This window comes from Rhyacophila brunnea, unplaced genomic scaffold (genome assembly GCF_057557595.1).
Source record: "Rhyacophila brunnea isolate RB1 unplaced genomic scaffold, BYU_Rbru_1.0 scaffold_24, whole genome shotgun sequence".
Classification (NCBI taxonomy): Eukaryota; Metazoa; Arthropoda; class Insecta; order Trichoptera; family Rhyacophilidae; genus Rhyacophila; species Rhyacophila brunnea.
The window spans coordinates 3,729,673-3,756,014 of NW_028232904.1; the positions used below are offsets into that span (position 1 = coordinate 3,729,673).

A 26,342-nucleotide genomic window follows, 5' to 3' on the forward strand; every position below is an offset into this window, starting at 1 on the left:
GTTTTCGAATCGATTGCGTCATCTGCGTCAAAGAAAATCGTCGCTGCATACGGATTAAAAAAATGATCTGCTCGACATTTGTCGTTAATCTAAAAGTTTTCGATAAAGTATCTACCTCAATCGTAAAATATAAAACTAATCGACCGCAAGATTTATTTCAGGTCTCTCTAATTACCTACCTAAAAATTAATGAATGATTGTAACTAAAATAAAATAAATTATTATCGTTAAGTAAACCTCTTTATTATGAAGCTTTTCTTGGTGCATTAACCATAGATTATTTTTATAGCAATACCGCCATAAATATAAAAATATAGCATTTATCTGTCAGTGAGCTGTCAAATAAACACATAAAACGACATTCGTGGAAGTTATTACATTACATAGTTTAAAATGCCCGGGCAGCTAACATCTTTAATTGTTATCTCTTGTATATTTTTACAAAATGTGCAACAAGCTAGCTTTGACGAGCTATGCTCCGTTGATAAATGTGGAGATGAATCTACCAAAGAGAATAAATATTCAAAAGGTAAAGTTTAAATATTTTTATTTACTATTGGAATACGTCATTCATTTGTCTATATTCAAGAGTGCAGCTGTCAGAGAGTTGATTACCGTATTTGACTCATTGGTAATGTGATCAGACCAGGATATCTTCACACACATCTCAAATTGATTGTCTCCAATGGGTTTATGTCCAACGGGATCTGATACGACTAGCCCAGGATAAGTATGGCTGAAGACCTGGTAGCGAAAGTGGAATACTTCCACCATGGGCAGGCACACATGATCTTTCCAAATGTTTGTCACCAAAAGAAGATGATAAACGATATCAAGTTTTTTATATACATTCGAACTCGGTTATTACGATCACAGAAATAGCGAGATCTCGGATGTAATGAGGAAACATTCGTTGACATTTTAGTTTATGATTTTCTCCATACATTTATTCACTTCTATAACAAGCTACTTATCGGATATACCGAGCAAAAATATCGTCAAAAATTTTCATAAAACTGTAAAGTTATGTGTCGATCGTTTAAAAACATTTTCGACCCTAAGCAATGAAATCCGACCGTAGACTGATGCCGCTGGGATGGCACTAGTTAAGTGTCTAAGTACCTAATTGGTGTTTTCGCTGACAACATTGAAAAAGTATGGTTGAAAAATCCAAGCTTTGTGAAGTCAGTAGTTACATACCAGCGCCGGTGGCTCACTTTTGTAGTTTATGAATGCCATGCTTGCTTCGGGGATTTTTACGATGGTTTTCAGATTTTTTATGTTCTATGCTTAAATAGAATGTGGCACGAAAAATGTTATATAACGATATAACAAGTAATGCTTATAACAAGCAAATTCAGTCGGTCCCATCTTCCTCGTAATAACCAAGTTCGACTGTATTTCATCTTCCACATGTTAAAAAATAATTCATTTAAAAAGTACGATTTCAGTATCCTAACATCATCCAAGAATTATTTTATTCAAAGAAAAAAAATATTGGTGGTATGACGTCATTTTCTCTGCAACACCCCTAACCCCTTCGGCATAAATCATCACATTATATCTGACCCCTCTCCCCCATTATAGTACCACGGTTACATGTAAGTTGTACGTAAAACATTTCACCGTGGCGCAGGTCGCTGTAAGCTTTCTTATCGGAAAGAGACAACCATAATATACTATACGGTCTCCAATTTTATTGGATTCAATATGAAAATTAATTCAATTTTCATAGCGGATTTTGACAAAATTCATGAATTCAAGAATGAAAACCTAATCTAACCTAACAAAAAATCCCGTATTATGGCTATTTTCAAAATTTGTTTACTGCTGGTTTCCTGTAAAGTGTAAACCGTCAAGAACTGTGTTTTATTTAAACATGAATTTTATATCAGTACTATATGCCCCAAAGAGGTTGGACGGTCTTTAATATACGGCCATATATTTCCGATACAATATTTCACGGTGAAGTGTGATACAGCGAACTGCATACGTACAAGTTTCCGGACACATAGTACCACACATCATAATATATGGATGACCCCTTTCTAGTTATAGTCCAAACTCATTGGCTATAGTGTTTAAAATAAAGAAAATATTGATTTATAACCATATCATAATAGATTTTAGAGTTTTTACCATGCATTATTTCTCCTTCATTCCTCAACACTTCGAGAGAATGAGAATGGTCTCTGCGACGAGCCTGAAACATGGTGACAACTCAAAAAATCTATTACGATAGCAAACAATCCCGAAAGTCTAAAATATTATATAATGTATAACCTAATATTTTCAGCTTCGAACACACGACACAAAATGTTGTTGAAAAACATTGAAGATGCGTCGATCGATTACACGCCATGTGTTGAAGGGAAGTGCAGTTGTCATCTGTCAACGATGAACAAGGACTTGGAACCATTTCAGAAAATTCGAATTAGCAAGAAAATGATTGAATCTATCAAAAACAAGTGAGTTTTACATATTCTTTCTTCTTTTGTTTAGTTCATGTCCACTTTAAGTGGAGTAATATCACTTAGCAATCTTCTTGCATCCTCCCAGGTCATGCCAGCATCGTGTAGCTTGGCAATATACACAGAGTGAAGAGAAATGACATTATTAACGTTGCTTAAGCAGGAGTTAAGAGGCGACATTGTACCTGGCTCGGCCACATGCTGCGGATGCCAGAAGAGAACTTCAACCTGGGTTACCTGTTCTTTAAGCCAACCAGATTCCGACGTCCTCGAAGGCCGCTTAATACTATCTATAGAGTGTATACGGCGGAGCTATGTGATACTGGTTTGACCTGGAACGATGCAAGAAGACTGGCGAGCGACTGGGATTCTTGGAGGCGCCTCTTGGTGTCCATATGCTCCAACTAAGGGGTGGATATGGCCGAAGAAGAAGAGAAGAAAAAGCTATAGGTTTGCCACCGGTGTTCTAAAAGGCCTCTACGACAATTTTTAGTACTCAACTGATTATTTAATTGCTTTGCAGGGGTACCAACTATCAGATAATATCTGGTAAACTATACCGCCAGAAGAATTGTTTGTTTCCATCGAGGTGTTCAGGAATCGAACATTTCATCCTTCAGATCGCCAACAAATTGCCGGATATGGATTTGGTTATCAACACCCGAGATTGGCCCCAGCTGAACAAGGAATGGGGATCACCTGTAGCTCCAGTCTTTTCATTTAGTAAGGTTGTCTTGATTTTTTATTACTCTTATATTAAACTAGCAATCGCCAGCGACTACATCCGTGTGAAATACGGAAAGAAAAAGTATACAGATATACAGAATGAAGATATACGACTGCTTAATCTACAAACCAGCTAACTGCACTTTTTAGTAAAAATGAGATTTTGTTGGCATTTTGCTATAAAACATGAAATGAAAAGCAAAAAATAATATATTTTATTGTGTGTCATGGAAATAGTCAAACAATAGACAGATACTTTAATGTTATTATCATTTATTATTTTATGGCACTAAAACCCTCGGCAGGTCTTGACCTTCTTTATCCTGGACAATTCAGCACCAACACTCTCCAGTTGTTTTAACGAAGTATTCTTAAATCTCCTGTGGTGCAGTCCAGCCATCTCAATTGCAATTACATACATAGCCCGTTTTGCTGGTATATCCTCTGGCATTCTATGCATGTGGTCGATCCAGCGCAGTCTCTGCATTTTCATATGCCACGTGATCTTTTCACTCTCATAAAGTGTGTACAGCTCCTCATTATACCTTGAACTTCAAATGCCATCTTCTTGAATAGCCTCAAAGATTCTTCTCAAAGTACTCATTTCAAAGATATCCGCATTTCTCTCATCCTGTTTGATGAGTGCCCAGCATTCTGATCCATACATTAATACTGGACGCAGAAGAGATTTATGTAAGGTTGTTTTGGTTTTCCTTGAGAGTGCCTTGTTCTTCAGAAGCCTTTGGAGACCAAAATAGCACCTGTTAGGATGATAAAGGATGATCGGCGATTTATTTCGTCGCTTGTGTTATTAGTTTTTGTGACAAGGGATCCTAGACAAATGAATCCACAGTTTCAAAAGCATCGCCGCCAATGATATGCTTCATATATAGCTAATATCTTTATATAATACTATTTCCAGACCAAGGACTATTGGGACATAATGTATCCAGCTTGGAGTTTCTGGGAAGGTGGTCCAGCCATAAAGCTTTATCCTACCGGCTTAGGCAAGTGGGACCAACATAGAACGTCTCTGACGAAGGCTGCTGAAAAGTTTGTAAATCTTTGTCATTTGCCTCTTTCTAGCCTTGTGAGTCAAAAAGGTGTAATGGATAAATAGGTGGACTGTATTGGATTTGTAATGGTGGGAATAATGGAACCCGGGCACTCACCTAATGGTGTAGGTGGCAGGCACATCCCTCAATCTGAACGCTGGCTCCTGTCAACGACTCACAAGATTCACACACACGGTTTATATCACTTTTGTATCACACTGTAGATATTAATGTTGCATACCTGATACTCAATTAAATGTTAGCGGCATCGAAGTTGTTAACTCGCTGATTATTAGGTACCTAGGAGAGATACACAAAAGAGAACTTTAAGTTGGATTTAATGGTGATAATTAGCGCCATCACCATGCTTTCTCTCTCCAACCATGTCCGATCCTAATAAGATCATATGGGCCTCCACAGAGTGGAGGTTGGTATTAACAGATTTTGTTTTTACGAGAAATGGATGTCAGCCACTTGCTCAACCTATTAGGTTCATACTCTGACTCATACACAAATTGAAAAAGAATATGTGTACTTCCAGATCCAGGATTCGAACCTGGGACCCACGATGCTATATGCCGACGCTTTCACCCTGCCTATAACACCTTGCCAAGTTCATTCAAATTTTGGGGAGATCCTCATGTCATCTGGGAATCAAGGAAAATACCTATTTTTAATAATTCAATCAAATTAAAATTGCCAGTCGACATTGGGTGTTAATTTAAAATTATAGTGGACTCTCAAAGTAGAAGTGTGTTCTCTTCAAATGAACTTGCATTGTGAAATCACTTATATGTATAACTTAATCAGAAAGGCTAAGGCCACATAGGTAGGTGCCTTGCTTGGTGGCTACGTGCTAGGTGACATATCCTAGCGAACGGACGCAAACTATACTATCGCAATGGCCACACTGCACGCTTCGTGCCTCGCTACGTGATTATTAGTCACCTAGTGAGTCTCCTGGCGAACAAACGCGTTGGTTATTTTTATCGTGTCACCTTGTGATTTTGCAAGATGACGGATGTTTCTTCAGTATGACAAACGTCAAACACCGTATATTTGAGGTTATGAATAATGATGCATGGGGTGAATTGACATGCACCCAATATTCTTTCGACTTTTAAACTTAAATTCTTTGTAGAAGTAGCTTTCTAGTTAGTTTTGAGAGTGACATCGTTGTTGACTTGAGCGCTCCCAAATGTCAAAAGTTTGTACCTAAGCACGTAGCGTGCAATGTGGCAGTAGTGTTTTTAGTAGAGAAGCAGAGCATCTAGCGGTGCCAGTATAACAGTGGCGAATGGTGGAGGTAGGCTGTTGAGATTCGTCATCACTACTATTATAGAAGAAGGTTTTTTTCTTCATCATTGGTTATACATAACGATCTGTGATAGGTTTATGTAAAATTAATACTCTTTTATTGCAACAGATGGCCGTGGGATCTTAAGAAAGCTGTTGCATTCTTCCGAGGATCGCGAACGAGCGAAGAGCGAGATCCTATCGTGTTGCTATCTCGCTCCAAGCCGGATTTAGTCAATGCCCAATATACGAAGAATCAAGCCTGGAAATCGGACGCTGTAAGTAGCAAAATTTCTTCTTACGAAGGGTGGAGAGGTAGACTATAGAGATTCCACATAACACTACACCAACTTTTTCAATTATACTTATTTGTTTTCAATGAACTAAGAATACAAATCGCAGATGAAATTGGTTAGCTTTTAAAATTCTATCAAACCGTGCTTAACCGGTTAAGTGCCCAAAGCGTCTTTGGACGCCCTAATTAGACCAATTCTTATGTTAATTACTATCAATTAATTAATTGCGGCATAGAATGGATTAAACCAAACCATAAAACTTTAGGTATGCTGTGGACGATCCGACAAAAACAGTGCACACTTTGTCAGTCATACTTATTTGTTTTCATTGAACTAAGAATACAAATTGCAGATGGAATTTATAATTAACTATTTCTTTTATTCAACGAATAATTCACAAGATTTAAGAATATATCATTCTGATTATTGAACACATATAATTTTGAAAAACACTTTCTGAGAGCATATAATATTATAACCAATAGAAAAAATCTACCTTACCTACTTTGATTTAAGAAACAAAAATCGATTGCCAAAGTATCTTGATTTGGAAGAACACTGATGAGTAGGTATTAAAATTGACCAATAGTTAAAATTTATCACTATTAGTATGTCAGCATAATGGTAATGCAGCGGATCAGGGCGTAAACCTGGGAGATACGGAGTTCCATTCCCTGTCGGGTTGGCTTACTTTTTTTCAAAAATTTTTTTTTCTATTGGTTATAATATATGCTCTCAGAAAGTGTTTTTCTAAATTATATATGTGCAGATGGAATTGGTTAGATACTAAAATCCAATTAAACCCTGTCTAAACCAAACCATAATAGATAAAAAATATTCTTCTATCTATAAAATATCTAAAGTTTATGTACATATATGTCCATAAAGGTGCCATGTCGTGACTTCAGGATCAGTCCCATGGGTGGTCATTTTATTTTGTAAAATATCTATTTTAAATATAACATTTTTATGATCTGCAAATGATTATTGTAAGTAATCTACTGATACTTCATCGATAGTATTCAGCGGCTTGAAGAACAGACAGACCCGGTTGAACCGTGGCCGAGCCAGGTCCAATGTTGCTTCGTCACTCTCGATGTTATGAAAGGTTGCATGATTCGTTCTATTATCTCCACGTTACTCCAAATTATATGGTGTTTACTTTGTTTTTATGGACCCGCATGCAAGTGAAAGTTTTGCATGCAAAATTCGAAGTTTGCCAATATGTCATACAAAAATCGTCCAGTGACACGCGTGTCTTTATTTTGCTATTCCTGATCTATATGCTAATTTTGCTAGTTTTACACCCAACAGGATACGCTGTACGCTCCACCAGCTGAAGAAGTATCGTTAGAAGACCACTGCCAATACCGGTACCTTTTCAATTACCGCGGAGTAGCTGCAAGCTTCAGATTCAAGCATCTCTTCCTCTGCAAGTCCCTGGTCTTCCATATTGGAGATGAATGGCTCGAATTCTTCTACCCTTCGTTAAAACCGTGGCTACACTACATTCCGGTGTCATCGAAGGCTACCAGCGAAGATATACAGGACATGATCGTTTTCTTTAAAGAGAATGATGCACTAGCCAAGGAAATCGCTGATAGAGGTCATCGGCATGTTTGGGATCATCTCAGGATTGTCGATGTCAAATGTTACTGGAGGAAGCTGTTGAAGTCTTACGCTAAGCTGCTTGATTATGAAGTTGTCAGGAATGAAGATACTTGCGGTGTCGAAGTGAAGTGAATATTAGTAACTTATTTGGAATGTTGCAAGGATTTCATTGATTATGTATGTGATATTTTTATGGCGGTATTTTATCTATGGAAAAAAATAAAGGTGCTTTTAAACGATCAGTTTTGCTATCCAATCAGTCTCCGTTTCCGTCGAGCTGTCAGATAAACTGACGTGTAAATCTAAAATTGAAGCGGCCGACTGAAACCAAAACAGAGACAAGACAGGATGGATTTTCTATCAGTTTTCATATCCGTTTTTAGAGTTGCCAGTTTAAATTGATATGTAAATTACTATGTTGCCATATTTTTCATATTACTTTTCTAATTTTGATTAAAATATTATAATTTATTTAAATATAGGTACTTCATTACACCGACCAATGTGTTTAGAAAGTAATTATAAAAATTGTATTCATTTTTAGTGTTTAAAAAATACGTAAATATACACCGCCGATTCCGAACTAAACTAGCAACTGAAACCTCGATTGAACGGACAACTGATCGTCTAAATACACCGCTATTTGAAAACTGAACGGACCAAAACGGAAACCTTGACTGAACGGACAACAGAACTGACGTTTAAAAGGACCTTAATACCTATGGGATAGGCAGCTGAATTGTAAATATCATGTATAAATAATGTTTAAATTTATGTGGGGCATTCATTATATTTTCTACCTCAGCATGAAAGCGATGTCATGTGTTCATGATTCCCACTTGCCTCTTGTGTCTCTTTTAATGAGGTAAGTGTGAACACGCCTAGATTTCATGAAAGCAATTTGTTTCCTATTAACACTCCCGTTACTGTAATGTCACCTTAGGTTACCCAGCACATTAAGCTGAAAATATTTCAGTTAAAATGTACTTCGTCATCTTTATATTTCGGCTATTTATAGAATCTTTAATATTACATTTAATTAATTTATTATAATTTTCAAAATCGATAGCATTATCCAGTAATTACATATGATAGATATCTGTCCGATTTCATTTACCTGTCATAAATCATAAATGCACATTGCATACAGAGCGTCGCATTCCATTATGTACATACTAACAAAAGAGATAGATCTAAAAGTATATTATGCGACAAAGAGAGACATACTCAACTGTGAGAAAGAGATATGAAAGTAACGAGTGAGATCAAGGTAGTATTATGACTTGTACGTTGAGTGATTATAATTAAATTTTAATGCGTTTTTGATCATTTTATTGTTAAAACAAATATCAACGATGAAACTTTTTTAGACGTGTATAATATGAATACGTGTATTAATTAAGGCTCTAAGTACCAAAAAGTAGTACATATTGCCTGTAGTTACAAAATACCGAGTCATTGCAGTAAAATTGCATGAAGCAGGCCCTTTGAAAACTGTGGTTTCACAGTGCGAAGCAATCACAGCAGCTTCTATAATATAAAGTGTCAACACACCATCGTCAGCCATTTTATATTGAATGCCGTTGACCACTGCAGTAGTACTTACACCATTATAAATAAAACACGCCAACGGACTTACAACGTCGACAGCTTTAAATATTTTGCTGTATTTTTTTGACTTGCTTGAGGCACTTAGACCATAGTTGAAGTTATTGGCGTTGGTATGTATTTTTCTATAAAAATGTCAGTTTTTATTTTTTTGGTACTTAGCGCCTTAATTAATACACGTATTCATATGTTGCCGTAATAGGCATTTTATTTTTACCTACTGTAATATTGTCAATTTAGTACGGTAACACAAGGTGACATCACCGGAACGGAAGGAATTTATTACCATCGTAAAGGGAAGGTTATTATCATTATTTAATTTAGTTTTACGTGGAGCATTTCTAACTGTATCGAATCTCAAAATTATATTTTTATTATATTTTTACAGAAACTTTTTATGGCGACATATTATGATAAATTTACTGTTCTATTGCGTCTTTAGGATAATGCTTTTCAGTATATTTTTATACAACTGTGGTGCATGTCATTAGTTATAGATCGGAGATTTTGAACTCGTAAATAAGAATATTATTTAGTTTCTACGTTTAAATATAATCGTCACTTTCTTTTATTTTGTTAACTGTCAATTCATGGTGGAACTGCATTGTATTGTTGTTTTTATTTAATAAAACGCAATTTTTTATAGTAAGTATATAATAATAGTATAGTTTACAGTTGAAAATGTCCCACTGAGGCGGACGAAACCGGTCCTAATATATTAATTAAAAGTGGAATAAGTACCATAAAAAATTGCGTTTTATTAAATAAAAACAACAATATAATCGTCACCCTTCGATAATACGAAACACACGATTTCTTACTTCATATTCATAGGTACTTCATATATTATTAGCATCGGCCTGTAGCGTTGCGGGTTCCAGATTCGAATCCTGGGTCTGACAAGTACACATATTATTTTTCAATTTGTGTATGAGTCAGAGTATGGACCTAATAGGTTGAGCAAGTGGCTGACATCTATTTCTCGTAAAATCAAAATCTGTTAATACAAATCTCCACTCTATAAAGGCTCATATTATCGTCGGTGTTTTGTAAAAAGGGCGAATTAACCAAAATGCTATTTTACAGGAGGATTTTTAACTTTTGACATTTATTTGTTAACTACCTGTGGATGATTATAATTGTCTAACAAGTTTATAATAAAGCTTAGAAAGAATACTGTCATTATAATAGGCTTTATAATATAATATTTTAAAAGGCCTAATATGTCACATTCGCTTTTTATTCATAATACTAAGTGGATATTCGCCCTTACGATTATCGTTTTTAAGTACTTTCCTGTGGAGATACAAATTCGCCGTTTTTACACAACAAAGCTAGTGAGGTTTTTTCATTAAAATCTCAATTTCGCCAAAATGGTTGATTCGCCCTTTTTACAAAACACCGACGTTATGATCTTATTAGGATTGGACAAGGTCGAAAAAAAAATTTAACAGATTCAGTTTACATAAATAAATTGAATATTTAATATTTTTAGTGAGCAGTACTTTATTGAGTTTAATAAATTAAGTTTAATAAATGTAATTCCATGTAAAATTCCATTCCACCCGAAATAGCTATCGACAAAACCTTTTTTTAACCTGTAGAATTTAATATTATTTATATTTTCATTTCTTGTCGAGCAGTACTTTCCCGTCCCTTTCTCCTGCTGCCCGGGTGCTGCGTACCCTCAACACACCTGCTTGACGCGTTTCTGCTCGAAGTCGGTAAGGTAAATCTGTTAGATAAAATCTACTAGATGTCACTATCCATCAAGCATGATTACCAATACTGCAGAACGAGTTCTTTTTACTACTTTTCTCCTGTTCACACTTCAACAATTCAACTTTACTTCGAAATCGGCATAGAATTCATAGTTTTGAATTAAGAAGTCTAAATGAACATTGTCATTCTAATTACTATTCTAAAATTGTGGTCTTCATCAGCAATTCCTATTCTGTTAACGATTCTCCTCCGTTTGTCCGTGGGTTCGGTTGATTGCCAACACCAATGAAGATCATGTCACATCTTGATTTGATTAGCCCACCGTGCAGGTATTCTTCCTGTTTGTCTTTTACCATTTATGTTACCAATCATGGCATAGTCTCCCCTAGCTGTTACATACCGCATTGTATCTGAAGATAACTTGGTTTTGTGTGAATTACGAGAGAGAGTTTATAAATAATGTTTTAGTGAATAAATAATTGTCGATTTTAATAAGTAATACAGTAAAAACATGATTTTTCTAATTTATATGTAGGTAGGGAATATCATTTTCATGTTTTTTTTTTAATTTACTGCCTTCTATTCATTCCAGTAATCCGGCGCCATCAGGTTTTATGTATTGCCGGATTTGTGAGATTCTTTTTAGATTTTTAAATATGAGTGGCGAAGACTATAATCAGCGAATATGCCTTCAGCGAGTTTTCTTGCTCTATGATGCTGTGATCGACAGGCTGCACATAAAACTTTCGCGACTTACTATCTCGTCTGACTTTAAACTTAAATTACTAGCCACTGTTAATTGAATTGCATAATCTAAAAAATTAAACATACACTGACATCCGTTTGAATAATTATAAAATACTTCGCTTTACATTCAACGTGTGTCATTAAAAATCTGCAGCCTGTCAAATACTGCCATAGTAATATTGTGAAGCATAGAAAAGATCAAGTAAAATCGATTTTAATAACCTAAAGACCACCAACAGAGCCATCTGTCTTTAAGTATTGAATTTAGCATTCACATACACATAGATATTGAAGTCTATTGAATCTTCTACTAACACATTTGAATACTCCAATGGGATAATCCAAAGTTTTTTGTATAATGTAGTTTGATACGATTTGTCCTTAAGCTCTTAGCGCTGTCTGGTTCATTGTAAAAAATGACGCTATAAAAGAATTCGTCTACTTTTACGCATATTGTTTATCACTATGTTATTTTCTACACAGTTGACTCGGTCCTGGTGGCCTATTGGATTAGAAGGTCAACTAATGAGGCCGTAGAATTTTTAAGCGCAAGTTCAATTCTCGGCTGGGTATCTATTAAAAGTAAAATAGGTACAGTAGATGAAACAAAATTTCAAGTCCCGTAAATGTCTGTCCTACGATTTTGTTTCTGTTACTTGCCGCAGTTTACTTTTTTCAACAGGCACTCTTCGCCACTGTTATAATTCATACATATATGCATTTTTTAACATGTTTTTTATATATGTACGTACATTTTTTATTTACTTTTTTTTTTAAATAAAAATCATTTATCTTTTGTAATTTTATGTTTGTAGTTTTATTTGTTACCCATTAATTTTATTGTTGATATGATACCCTGGAAAATCTATTCAGATGACTTGAGTGGGAGAAGAGAGTATTGGTCACCGTGGGGTGCGGTGATGTCTGAGATGGAGGACACTTTTTAAAAGACTGGCTCTGGGCAAATGATGGTGGGCGATCTGGTGCTGCATCATACTGGTCTACGGAAGTGGTCTCCAAAGTTTTTGATCGCGTACCCCTAAGACAGAAGATATTTATAGTGCAAACCCTATATATATATTTATGAGTGACGAAGGGTGGAGGTATACTGTTAAGATCCAACATAAATAGTGCACACTTAACTTAATCAGCCAATCGTATTTGTTTTCATTGAACTTAAGACTACAATGTGTAGATAGTGATTGTTAGATTTTAAAATTCATTTAAACGCTGCCTAATCCAAGATTTATTCATTTATTTAAAAAAGACGTATTGAGCACATGACAAATTATTAATCCAAGACGTTCACAACATGACATTTAGATTAAAGGAGTACAGGTAAATCAACTTGGAAACTATGTCAGTCATACGTATTTGTTTTAATTGAACTAAGACTATAAATTGCAGATAGTGTTGGTTAATTTTTAAAATTCAATCAAACCCTGCGTAAACAAAGCCATATAGATAATAGTCACAAATATTCATCCACAAATGTCTAGATCAGTGATCGCCAAACGGTCGCTCGCGGCGGCATTTTCGGTAGCTCGCGTGAGATATTTTATCATATTTATAAATTTGAATGTGATTTGTCGCTCAAGAGTGTTGGTTCAACTGCAGAATCTGGATGGCCTTTCGTTTCAACAGAAAAGTGTCCGATTTTAGTTCGAATTGCGCTTAAAATCAAGGCATTGTTTTGTTCTACTTATGTGAATCAACGTTTTTCACTACGAAGGTGGTTAAAAGAAAATATAGAAACAGACTCACAGATGTTCATTTTGATAATTGCATTCAGGTGGGGTGACAAGGTAAGTACTAACCAAAGTGAATACCATTCTTTTCACTAATTACTTTTACGTTTACTCACACTTGTTTCAAGACATTTTTCAATTATGATTTTGTTTATAAATAAATAATAATTAAAGTACGCATTTTATGTTTTATTGGAAGTCAGATGTCCTAACTTATTTTAAGTAATATAATAATATTATGTATGGTACGATAAAGGACGATGTAAAAAATTATAAAGTATAAGTATCTGACTAGACAATTTCAATTTCTGAAAGTAGCTCACATCCTTATTGAGTTTGGAGACCACTGGTCTGAATAAAAGAATATTTTTTTTTTATTATGGTTTAGTTTAGTCAGGGCTTAATGAATTTAAATAATTACAAGATAAAAAGAACTTTTTATATACAACGTTTTTAAATTCTGTTGAACCATATGAACTTGACTTGACTAGCTTAAACGATCAAAAAAATTTGTCTTGACATGTCATATTGATTTCCATAGTAACGCACGTATATATTAATAATTTAGTTGCTAGGACTCCGGACCCCTAGCAACCAATAATGGTGTCGAAATAACTTTTTATACAAAACAGAATTAACTGAAAATGAATTCAATTCTACTTAAGGCTATACCTCAGTTGAGGCATGGTCTAAATCTAAAAAGATCGTGGCTAGGCGATGCGCGGATTGCGGGTCGCGGGTGCAAATGACGCATGCCGACCGAAATATAATTTGTCATATAAAACCAACATGCGTCCATTTAATGTTCTGTTTATTGTTCTATTAGTAACAATAATAATACGAGGGTGGGTCAATAAGTCCTTAGAAAAGCCGACAGGTGGCGCGACTAGTACTGTAAGCGGTTTGTTTTCATGCAGCGGCACTACCGATTCAGTATGCTGCGAAGTTTCAATCAGATTGGTCGGGTTGTTGTGTGTTTCTCGTACATTTAAAAAAAAAAAATTGCTTGTTTACAAAAATGGAGAAAATTGAGTTTAGAGCTGTTATTAAACATTTTAATATAAAAGGGTTAACAGCAAAGGAAATAAAAAATGAGTTGGATTTAGTTCACGGCACATCTGCTCCTTCACTTGCAACTATTTATAACTGGTTAAATGAATTTAAACGTGGTCGTACATCAACAAAGGATGAACCACGCTCAGGACGTCCTGTAGAGGTGACTACACCAGAAATGATCAATAAAATCCACGATATGGTGTTAAGTGACCGAAGATTAAAGTTGAGTGAGATAATTGAGGTTACAGGGATCTCAAAAGGTAGCGTCATTTCTATTTTACATGACAAATTGGGCATGAAAAAAATTTCTGCAAGATGGGTGCCGCGTTTGCTCACAGTCGACAATAAACGCAATAGGGTGGTGGCCTCTAAAGCCCTGTTTTCGCTCATGCAACGCAATCCGGATGAATTTTTTCGTCGCTTTGTGACTGTAGATGAAACATGGATACACCACTATACTCCCGAGACGAAAGAACAGTCAAAGCAGTGGATTGCGGAAGGCGAACCATGTCCAAAGAAGGCGAAAACCGTAAAATCAGCTGGTAAGGTTATGGCTACTGTATTTTGGGATGAACGTGGAATTATTTTCGTTGACTATTTGGAAAAAGGAAAAACAATAACAGGGGATTATTATGCATCTTTATTGGACCAGCTAAAAAACAAAATTGAAGAAAAACGGCCTCATTTAAACAGGAAAAAAATCCTCTTTCATCAGGACAATGCCCGTGTTCACACATGTTTACGATCAATGGCTGAAATTGAAGAATTGAAGTTCGAATTGGTCGACCACCCACCGTATTCGCCAGATTTAGCCCCCAGTGACTTTTTCCTTTTCCCAAACTTAAAAAAATGGCTAAGTGGACAACGTTTTTTTTCAAATGAAGAAGTCATCGATCGGACAAATGCTTATTTTGAGGACCTTCCGAAAACTTATTTTTCTGACGGTTTAAAAAAAATGAGAAACGTCTAACCAAGTGTATTGAGCTCCAAGGAGATTATGTTGAAAAATAAAAAAAAAATAAAAAAATAAAAACTGTTTTAATGCTTTTTTCTAAGGAATTATTGACCCACCCTCGTACATTCATTGACATGTTTTCTTTTTAAAGTAAATGGGTAACGTTTTTAGTCATCTTTACACGATGTAAGAATTAATACCCCCGTTGCCATCACGAAACAAAATGACGTATTGACACCTCGACGTTCGCTCTCAGACTGCCAGCGAGTCCAAAATTTCGTCGCGCCAATAGTTGAAAATTATTTGCCGTTTCACTGAAGTATCGCCTTAATTCAACGAAAACAGATAAGTATGACTGAAAGTGTTTTATCGGATCGCCCATAGCATAGCTTTATTATTATAGTTTGGTTAGGCAGGGCTTAATTGAATTTTATGAATTAACCAGCACCATCTGCGATTTGTATTCTTAGTTAAATTTAAAACAAATACGTATCACTGACAAATATTAGTGTGCACTATTTATGTCAGATCTCAATAACCTACCTCAACCTCTCCCCTCGTCACTGATATAACATATTATACTAATATGTAAGTAAAAGTGACTTGAATTGGCAGTGTTAAATAAAATAAATATATTTTTTTTTGTACTGATTATTTATTTTAAAATATTTGCATAGGTAGATATAGATTTTTCTCAATTCTTTCTTTTAATATGAACAATGTAACTCCTGCTGATAATATCTTATGTATCTGATAGCATATTATATCGGTTAAATCTAGTTGGATGTTTTCTGATACTGCGATACGCAGTCCGGTTCCAAGTTTAATTTATTTCGGTGTTTGTTTTCAATTCCTGTCGTCACAGAACATGATACTTATCTCACAAAGGTGAAGGTGAGTTAGGACCAACGGTAGGATTGCATCGGTTGCTTTGCTTACTAAGTTTGGATTGTATATTTATTTAACAGAATAGGAGTGAGTACCTGATCAACGGATCCCCTTCTAGAAGAGAAGAGGCGATATGACAGCGAGTCGCAGTCAAAGCCTCGGTAAAATCACAAAAAATATATATATATATTATATTATGATAATGTACCTTTATATTATATGTAGGTACATTACTTATTTAATTATCTATACATAGAAACATTGATTGCTATTGATAATATCAACATGACGTTATAATCTTTTGATATGACGTAGTTAATGTCATTTGTTTTTTATAGCTACACTATTTACATAAAACGTAATACATCATACTACACCACTGGTTGTACTTTAACCAGTGGTGTAGTAACTGGTAAGTGTCATAGTTCTATCGAACCTACACCATTTCTATAATAAGTATTAGTGCAATATCATAATCAACCGGAGTTTATCCACTGCTGGCTGAAGGCCTCTCCTAGCTTCTTCCACTCCTCTTGATTCATAGTTCATCACTGCTACATACATCCACCGAACATTATAAATCCATCTAATTTAAAAAAATAAAACTTTTTACATAGGTACCGTTAAAGTGCCCACCACCGCCCGTCATATATGCACAGCCGTGGATATGCACGGCTGCTTTCTATGACGCTTTAAACGTGTCTGAAAGAAGTGATTTTAAGTGCTCATTCCGTCCCGAGACGGAGCCGCACGGGACTGATGCTGCATCCATGCACCGTAGTGCTTAAAGAAGAAAGTTAAGAAAGATTTTTTTTTTGTTTTTTGGACTGGCTCTGCTGTCCGCTGACGTTAAGCGCTTTGTGTACCTGCATACTGAGTGTCACGAATTGAAATGGATGAGTCTACAGAAGAGTCGGGACTATCCCGCTCCCCATACGACGCTGCAAATTTCTCGAATGCCGCAAAGTTGGCCTCGGTTGCTATCAGATCTCCATGACCAATTGGGCCCGTGTGAGGACGGACCCTGGCAAACAGCTCCGCTCGTTCGAGTTCCATAAGCGGGCAATCCCAGAGGATGTGTTCAACATCTTGGTAGTCATGCCCGCAGGTACAACCCGGCCCATCTACTATCAAGCCAAACTCGTGGAGTCTGGCGGCGAAGTTGCCATGGCCGGTGAGGAACTGGCTAATCCAGTGCGAAGGTTGGAGTCTTCTAGTTTGATGCCTGCAGAATACGTCTGGAAAAAAAGTGTGCCGCCCCTTGGGGGAGGCGGTCCACCTCGCCTGCCATGCCGCAAATGTGGTCTTGTACACAATGTCACTTACAGTCTTCTTGTAAGGAATGTCCTCGGATCTCTGCGGTGGTGTCAGATGGACACCGGCGAGTGTTGTGGTGATCCCCCTCAAGAGGAGGGTGATCGATCCTCTGACTTGGACGTGCAGATCGAGGGGTAGCACCCCCGCGAGTACGGCAAGCGCGTCAGTAGAAGTTGTGCGGTAGGCTTTGGTAAGCGAGATCAGCGCAAGTCGCTGCCCGATTAGTAGTGCGCGTCTCACGAGAGTTAAGGAGTTTACTCGGGAATGCCAAATGCTGGAGGCGTAACCGGCAATTCCCATGAAAATTGCGCCGTATGCGTGAACATTACAAATTATAAATTTAAGACGTTCACAACATGACATTTAAAAACAAAGAAACAGTGTAAAGAAGAAATAAATATATGCAGTATCATAAAAACAGTATGAAAAGTAAAGTAAAACGTACAAAATTATAAAGCATGGAAGCACACCGAATAAGCCAAGTGGACCCTATTTTAAGAATTTATAAAACAATGTCCACCTATACTCATTCTCACTTAGGTGGAATATATCAACATCCGCAGCGATTTGGTTGAACAGAGTTATTGCCCTCCCAATTGGCATCACCAATGGCAGGTGAGTTCTGCTCCTAGGGAGAACAAACAACTGATGCTCTCGATTTCTAAGATAGTTATCAGGGACACACAATTCAATAGTATCAAGAATAGCAGAGTTCTCATTTACACCACGTGTAAGTCGAATAAAATACGCGGCCAAATATTGATATTATCTAGCATTTAAACTACAGTATGTAAGCATACCTAAGAGAAAGTTAGTTGGATAAAGCCACGGATGTCGGATAGTATCCATATAACCTCAAATAAAGGAGTCTCAAAAAATTCTTTTGAACACGCTCCACCATATGGTCATATTTCAAGTGATGCGGGGCCCAAACAATCGACCCACTCTCAAGCCGGCTTCTAACTAAGGAATTATAATGAATTTTTAATACAGTAACATCCGAAAAAACCCGGGAAGTACGTAAAACGGAGCCCAACATTTGTAGCGTCTATCCAGTCTCCAAACCTTGATGCTGAAAAAGAATTAATGAGGAAGTGAACAATACGTCAAAATATACTAGCAGCGTAAGTGGGGTGCCTCCACCAAGGGTAGGTACCAGTGTTGCAAGATGTCCTGCTTTTTAGGCGAAGTTTTCACGTATCAGAGGCACCTAGCGGAAAAATACGAAGCTTGCAATTTGAGACATTTTTTTGATAATTTACAATTTAATACCTTACAGGTATACTGTTAGCAAGTTAGTCTACAATAATATGGCAGTTGAGGTGGTCGGCATCCACCAAGGGACGACAAACGTATCTGTTTTTTTTAGATGTGTCCTGCAGGCTTCAGATGAGACAACTAAGACCAACACACTGGGTAGGCCAGTTCCTGACCGGCCATGGTGACTTCACAGCCAAGCTGCATGGTTTTCGCTTGATAGGACATGGGCCGGAATGCACATGCGGGCACGACCATCAAGACGCTGAACACGTCCTCTGGGACTGCCCGTTGATGCAGTGACGTCCCTAGACAAAATTCCGCCCCATTTTTTATACAGTATTTTTTATCATCCTTTCATGACTCCAATATCTAAGAGATTTGTTGAATGGATACATCACTAACAAAACATATACCACTAATTCTAATTTACAATATTGCGAGTCCACGGTTTCAGATACATTTAAAAATACACCTGACAACTTTCAAAATCGCGAGTGACTGGCAAAAATAATTGGATAAATTAATTAGGTAAGTATGTATCTACCTATAATTCAAATATAATTCGCCCAAGGACAATGGAAGTATACTAGACATCGCGAAACCGACATTAAAATTACAGTCCTGTTAAACCTTTTATGTTAATTAATACATTTTGTTTCCAACCAGTGAGCTGGTGGAAAGATATTTCCGTTATTACTAAGTTTAGGTACATAATTCTATATATACCAAATGATTCTCCTCGATTTGCCGCCCTTCGAGTAAGTGCCATCCCCAAGCGACGCTCAATCTGCCTACCCCCACGGGACGTCACTGCGTTGATGGGATCCGACCGAGCGGAGCTGTTTGCCAGGGTCCGTCCACACACGGGCCCGATTAGCCACGCTGACGTGATATCAACCAAGGCCAACTTTGAGGCATTCGAAAAATTTGGTGCGTCATATGGAGGACGGAATAATTCCGATCCTCCTTAGATTCATCACTTTCAACTCCTGACTCCTCTGTTTCGGCAGAGTTTCAGTACACGGGTACAGAGGATACTTCATGTCATTAAAGATAAATGACGGCAGAGCAAGTCAAGATTCTTTTTATTTTCTAAAACTCTTTCTTTAAGCACTAATATGAATGGTTGCTACATCAGTCCCGTGCAGTATCGCTTCGGGACAAGGAAGTGTGGCACTAAAACTTTTCATTATGACACGTTTATAGCGTCATGGAAGGCGGCCGTGCACAAGCCGCGGCTGCATATGCATGGCGGGTGGAGATAGGGCAACTCAAATCGTTGTATTAATTAATAAATATGTATCTTCAAATATTTAAAAAAATATATATATTTTAAGTCAAAGATAAACTTACAATTATTTAAAAAAAATGTTAATTTGTTAAAGGATTCCATCTTATTATTACATATTATTTAATGGTCATATTTATTATTAAAATTTAGTTTTTTAAGTTAGGTTAGGTTTTCATTCTTAAATTCATGAATTTTGCCAAAATCGGTTATGAAAATTGAATTAATGTTCATATTGAATCTAATAAAATTGGAGACCGTATAGTATACGCTTATCTCTTTCCGACAAGAAAGCTCACGGAGAACTATGCTACGGTGAAATGCAATACACACAATTTACATGCGACCACCCGGGATATCACTGCCAACAGTAATATAATACAAAATTTATCAGGGTTCTGAAGTTCGGTTCTGGTTCCATTTCCAGCTCTTTATTAACACGCAATCAATTATTATTGATAGGTACTCATTCTCTGTTCACCTATTGTATGTATGTCCTACAATGTTATCTATTATATTCAATGTTAAACCGCGTTTAGCTAGTTAATAAAAAAAAATATGTAAAATGACCAAGGTACAAAGTTTTTTTTTCATTTATTTTATGATTTAGCATAGATTTAGTTTTATATATTCACTCAAGTATTCAAGTTATGTGTCGTGTGGTTTAAGAAAATGTTAAATTGTTAAGTTTTAATGATAGGTACATAATTAATAGATTAAAATCGAATGAACTCTTAAAAATAATGAGGATTGTGTTGCTTGTGTGACGTTGTAACAAGGTTTAAATCTCAAGTGTAAAGAAATATGGGATAAACTTAAATACGTGTAAAAGACTATTATAATGAATATACATAATAATAAAATAAACAAGATAAAAAGAACTTTTTATGTACAACGTTTTTAAATTTTCTGTTGAATCATTATGCTCAATATGCTCAAACTTGTACTTGATAATCTTGATATAAAGTAAATAAAAACAAACAAACAAACAAAAATAGAATACTGAAATGTTATTTTGACATTTCATTTTGATTTCCATAGTAACGCACGTATATATTAATAATTTAGTTGCTAGGACCACCCCCTTAGCAACCAATAATAGTTTTTTTTTACTTTTTACGGATTTTTCTGAAATAACTTTCCATACAAAACAGAATTAACTGAAAATGAATTCAATTCTGCTTAAAGATGGCTAAAAGTATTAAAAGAATGCATTGGCATCGTGTTCTGATATATTCTAAAAGTTTCAAATGTCTAGCTAGTCGGGAAGTTAGTTAAAAATCGATTGCAAGATTTGTACTGGACAAACAACCACCGGACAAACAAGAATACGAGCTAATAAAAACGTTGTAAAATACGACACCCGACGGGACTTGAACCTGTATTTGCTGGATTCGCGCCAGTATGCTTTTACAATTATTTATGATGAATTCAAAGCCACGCTGCACGGTTTTCGTTTGATAGGACATGATGCGGAATGCCCTCGCGGGCACGACCATCAAGAAGCTGAAAACGTCCTTTTGGACTGCCCGCTCATGGGATTCGACAGAGCGAAGCTGTTAGCCAGGGTCCATCCACACACGAACCCAATTGGCCGCACCAACTTGATATCAACCAAGGCCTTAGAAATTTGAGGTTTTAGAAAAGTTTGCCGCGTCTGCTTCGGCAGAGTTTCAGTACACAGAGGACACTGCACGGTCACTAAAGATAAGTGACGGCAGAGCAAATCAAGATTTTTTTAAAACTCTTTCTTTAAGGCTATACTTCAGCTGAGGCATGGTCTAAAAAGATCGTGACTAGGCGATGCGCGGATTGTACAAATGACGCGAGCCGAACGAAATATAATTTGTCATAAAAATTCAACATGCGTCCATTTGATATTATGTTTATTGTTATATTAGTAATAATAATAGTATATTCATTGACATGTTTTCTTTTTCAAGTATATGGGTAACGTTTTTTAGTCATCTTTACACGATTTAAGAATATATTCCTCCGACGCCATCACAAAACAAACTGACGTGCTCACACCTCGACTGTCGGTCTCTGATTGCCGAAGAGTGCAAAATTTCGTCCCACCTACTGTTGAAAATTATTTGACGTTTCACTTATGTATGCTCTTAAGCACCAAGGTGCTTGGTTGTTACACCAGTCTCGAGTCAAAGAAGTGTGGCAATGCAATCTTTTCATTCCGACAAGTTTATAGCGTCATGGAAAACGGCCGTCCCCAAACGGACGGGTGGAGATGAGATAACTTAAATCATTGGTCCGAACTGTGGAGGATGATCGAGTTTCAAAAAATTGGAACCCTGTCACGAATTTTTTTAAAAGCCAATCTCTGTTTATTATTCAATACCGAGGATTCATTCTCTTTCGAATAGTTCTTCCATTGATATGCTCAATACCTCCGTTAAGGCAGTGAAGCACTGCATTAATGAATTTTTATTCTGGTTTCCACCTACTAAACTAGGTTTCATAATTTTATGTGCTGCTTTTACGTTATTGTACTTTATCATTTTTTTTAAATTTAAAGTTTAACGATAAAGTGTATGCACCTTATATTATATTATGTGTGGTTTATTTTGCTGTTGTATTGTACATCGTAGTAGCGAAGGGTGGAGGTAGACTGTTAAGATCCCCCATACGTAGTGCACATTACACTTTGTTAGTCATTCGTATTTGTTTTCATTGAACTAAGACTGCAATAATTTACAGATGGTAGGAATTGGTTACTTTTTAAAAATCAATTTAGCCCTGCCTAAACCAAACCACAATAGTTATGGTATGCTTTTGGCGATTATCAAAACACTTTTTCATTCATACTTATTTGTTTTCGTTGAAATAAGAATACATATTACAGAACATGTTGGATAGTTTTTTTTTTAAATTCATTAAACCCTGATTTACCAAACCATAGTCGATAAAAAATATTTTTCTATCTATAAAATAACCAAAAGTATATATAGTTTAATGGCATAATTTTCGATATTTTATAGATATACGATTATTTTTCGACTATTATAATTATGGCATGGTTTTCGCAGCGTTTAATTGAGTTTAAAAAACTAACCAACACTATCTGTAAATTGAGTGTTTCATAAGCATAGTGAACTAAGTCCATTCTGGTTATTTTTGAGTAAGCTAGGTTCAAACATAATTTTTGAGTATTTCTTATTATGTAAGGGTATGATTTCCCTTACATAATAATTTAAATGTAGTCTAAATAACACTTCAGAATTGCAATCACACCCTTACAGATTGAGAAATACTCAAATACTATGTCGTCTCTGTACTGGCAGAACACACTAACTGGAGAATACTAGTTTTGAGTAATTTGACTTTGAAGTTGTTAACATGTTTGAAATGGTCTATCATGTGAGTTTATTAAGTAATCGTAAAAGGGATGACTTTAAAATAAAGTGAAATAAGGAACATTTTGGTACTAACTCAATATGTCATTTTTTCGAATTAGTGTCTTCTGCCAGAACAGTGACGATGTTTGAACCTAGCTTACCCAAAAATAACCAGAATGGACTTGGTTCACTATGCTTGTGAAACACTCAATTGTAGACTTAGTTCAATGAAAACAAATATGACTGACAAAGTTTATTGTGCACAGTTTATGTCAGACCTCAACACTGCCCTTCCAAGGCAGAAGGCAGTAACAAGTTATGAATTCCATCCGATGGGTAATTTTGAAAGCTATATATTCTGTTCACTTTAAAATCAGAATTATCACTAAAATACAGTTAAAATCCTTAGTGAAAAAATGGACATCTGCTAAAATAATACAAATTTCTTAGCCAAAAGCCAGTAATTGCACCTATTTATTACAGTCACTGCTTGTTTATTATTATTTTATTTGTATTTTAACATCCTACTTATAAAAATTATCAGCGTTTTTTATTAATTCACAGTACTAAAGTTGTTAAAAAACTACATTATGTCATTTATCTCGAAAGTGTGCGAGAGTCAGTTACTGCCTTCTTCCTTAGAAAGGCAGAACAGCCTTCCTCCACCCTTCGCCACTGGTATATAATATCTCTAGGATTTCCCAAATATTTTCTACGTATATATATATAATATATGACGTAGTAGTAGATTGATCGGACTCGAAAACAGATGTCACTGATAACCAACTCAGTTATTTGCGTATCTAGTAATATATTCAATAATTTAATTGTATTACCTAATTTAGATAACATCACAAACCTTCGTTGTTATTGATAATTATTTAGTAAATTAATATTTTCTTATTATTTTGTAACATTGATTACAAGACAAGAGAGATACCATATTGATTTTACGTGATTGTTATATTGTATAAAATTCAAACAATAACATCGTATATTTCTAGTATCATTATAATATTAAATATTAATACTATCGACCGAAGATACTTGATGGAATTTAAATTTAAATTCTAATGGTTTTAGTTCTGTACTATTCCATTTGAGTCGTTTTTTGCGACCCGGGTTTCGCCTTTCGGCATCTTCATGTTTTCACGTGTATTATGTTGTGTATAATACCTATTATACACAACATAATGCACGTCCTCATACATACTATACATATAAATGTTTTATATCCATACCATTAATTAATTGTATTCATTTATTTTATAAGTGAGAATTAATTGCATTCGTTGTCGCGTTGTCAGTGTGTACTTACCTTTTGGTGAGTGCACATAATGCCTGAAGATGCCTAAAGGCGAAACCCGGATCGCAAAAAAACGACTCAAATGGAATAGTACAAAACTTAAATCCATTAGAGTTTATTAGCACTATCATCATCAACCGTGATAGATATACCTCTCCTAGATCATTCCACTCTTCTTTTTTCTTTCGACCATGTCCGATCCTAATCAGATCATATGGGCCTCCACAGAGTGGAGGTTTGTATTAACAGATTTTGTTTTTTCGAGAAATGGATGTCAGCCACTTGCTCAACCTATTAGGTCCATACTCTTACTCATACACTATGTTCACTAATTCTTCGTTGTCACTACAGAAAGGATTCTTTTTCTTCTTCTTAGGCATGTCTGTCCCCTAAATTAACCATGGGCAACACATGGCGCCTCCAAGAATCTACCCTCGATAGCCGCCGATAACAGCCTTATAGGAGAGATACAAAGATGGTCAAACTATTTTTGCCACGAGACGGAGCAATAATTTTGGGGATATCATGAACCGGAACGGCGCTCCGGTCAATTTCGAGCCCTGGTCTTGATCGATACTGTGCTGGTCTTCTTGTTTCAGTTATTTTTGATTCTCTTTACGCGAATAAATTTAATTACATGCGATTCAATCGTGTTTGAACATAATATAATTTACCGTGTCCGGAAATTTGTACGTATGCAGTTCGTCTTGAAACGTTTTATCGGAAATATAATATGGTCGTATATCAGGGCTTGAAATGGACCGGATCACACCGGAGCGCCGTTCCGGTTCGTAAAATCCTCAAAATTATCACTCTGTCTCGTAGACCTATTAATTTGACCGTCTAAGCTAGGCTTTACATATAATGTAAAAATCTAACACACTTATTTTTATGAAATACACATGCAATTAGATAACTAAGTATGTTAATATTTTCGTAAAATATCCCATTTCGAGCGCTGATATTAAAGACCGTCCAACCTCTTTGGGTCGTATAGTACTGAGATAAAATTCATGTCTAAATAAATACGGTTCTTGTCGGTTTACAGGAAGCCAGCGGCAAACAAATTTAAAAAAATAGCCGATATACTGGATTATTTGTTAGGTTAGGTAAGATTTTCATTCTTGAATAATTCATGAATTTCGCTAAAATCGACTATGAAAATGCTCCACGAACAACGCGTATTTTCTTCATCTCGGTGCTATAGAGATGACCGTTTAGTATACGATAATCTCTTTCCGATAAGAAAGCTCACGGCGAACTGTGCTACGGTGAAATGTAATACTTACAATTTACATGTATCCATATTTTATACAAAATAAAAATATGTTGCAATGTATGGATTCTAATCTTTTTTTTATCATAGGGGCCCCTCAAAATCAACCAGTGCGTCGGGTCACTACGTCACTAAACGCGTCGCTGAGTGCAGTTATTAAATAATATTTATTTTCAAATTGCAGTGGTTTCCTTCTGAACTGAACAATTTATTATTAACTAAATCAAATCTGGGTCATTATCTAAACCAAATTCAATATCCATTGATAACAATTTATTAAATTTTAATCAAGATTGGCCATCAAATGAATTTTATATAAGATGGCCGTATTCACTCCAGAATACACTTTATTAACAAATTCGA

General features: G+C 35.8%; 1 protein-coding gene across 1 annotated transcript; it reads left to right on the top strand.

The window, feature by feature from the left end:
• Positions 1-343: 343 nt before the first annotated feature.
• Positions 344-12,477, top strand: LOC147068896 (O-glucosyltransferase rumi homolog). The gene is made up of 6 exons (XM_085951486.1): positions 344-529; positions 2,297-2,468; positions 2,995-3,199; positions 4,120-4,250; positions 5,679-5,826; positions 7,159-12,477. Exons 1-6 carry the CDS (start codon positions 394-396, stop codon positions 7,585-7,587), a joined length of 1,221 nt encoding a protein of 406 aa, XP_085807612.1. The 5' UTR covers positions 344-393; the 3' UTR covers positions 7,588-12,477.
• Positions 12,478-26,342: the final 13,865 nt, after the last annotated feature.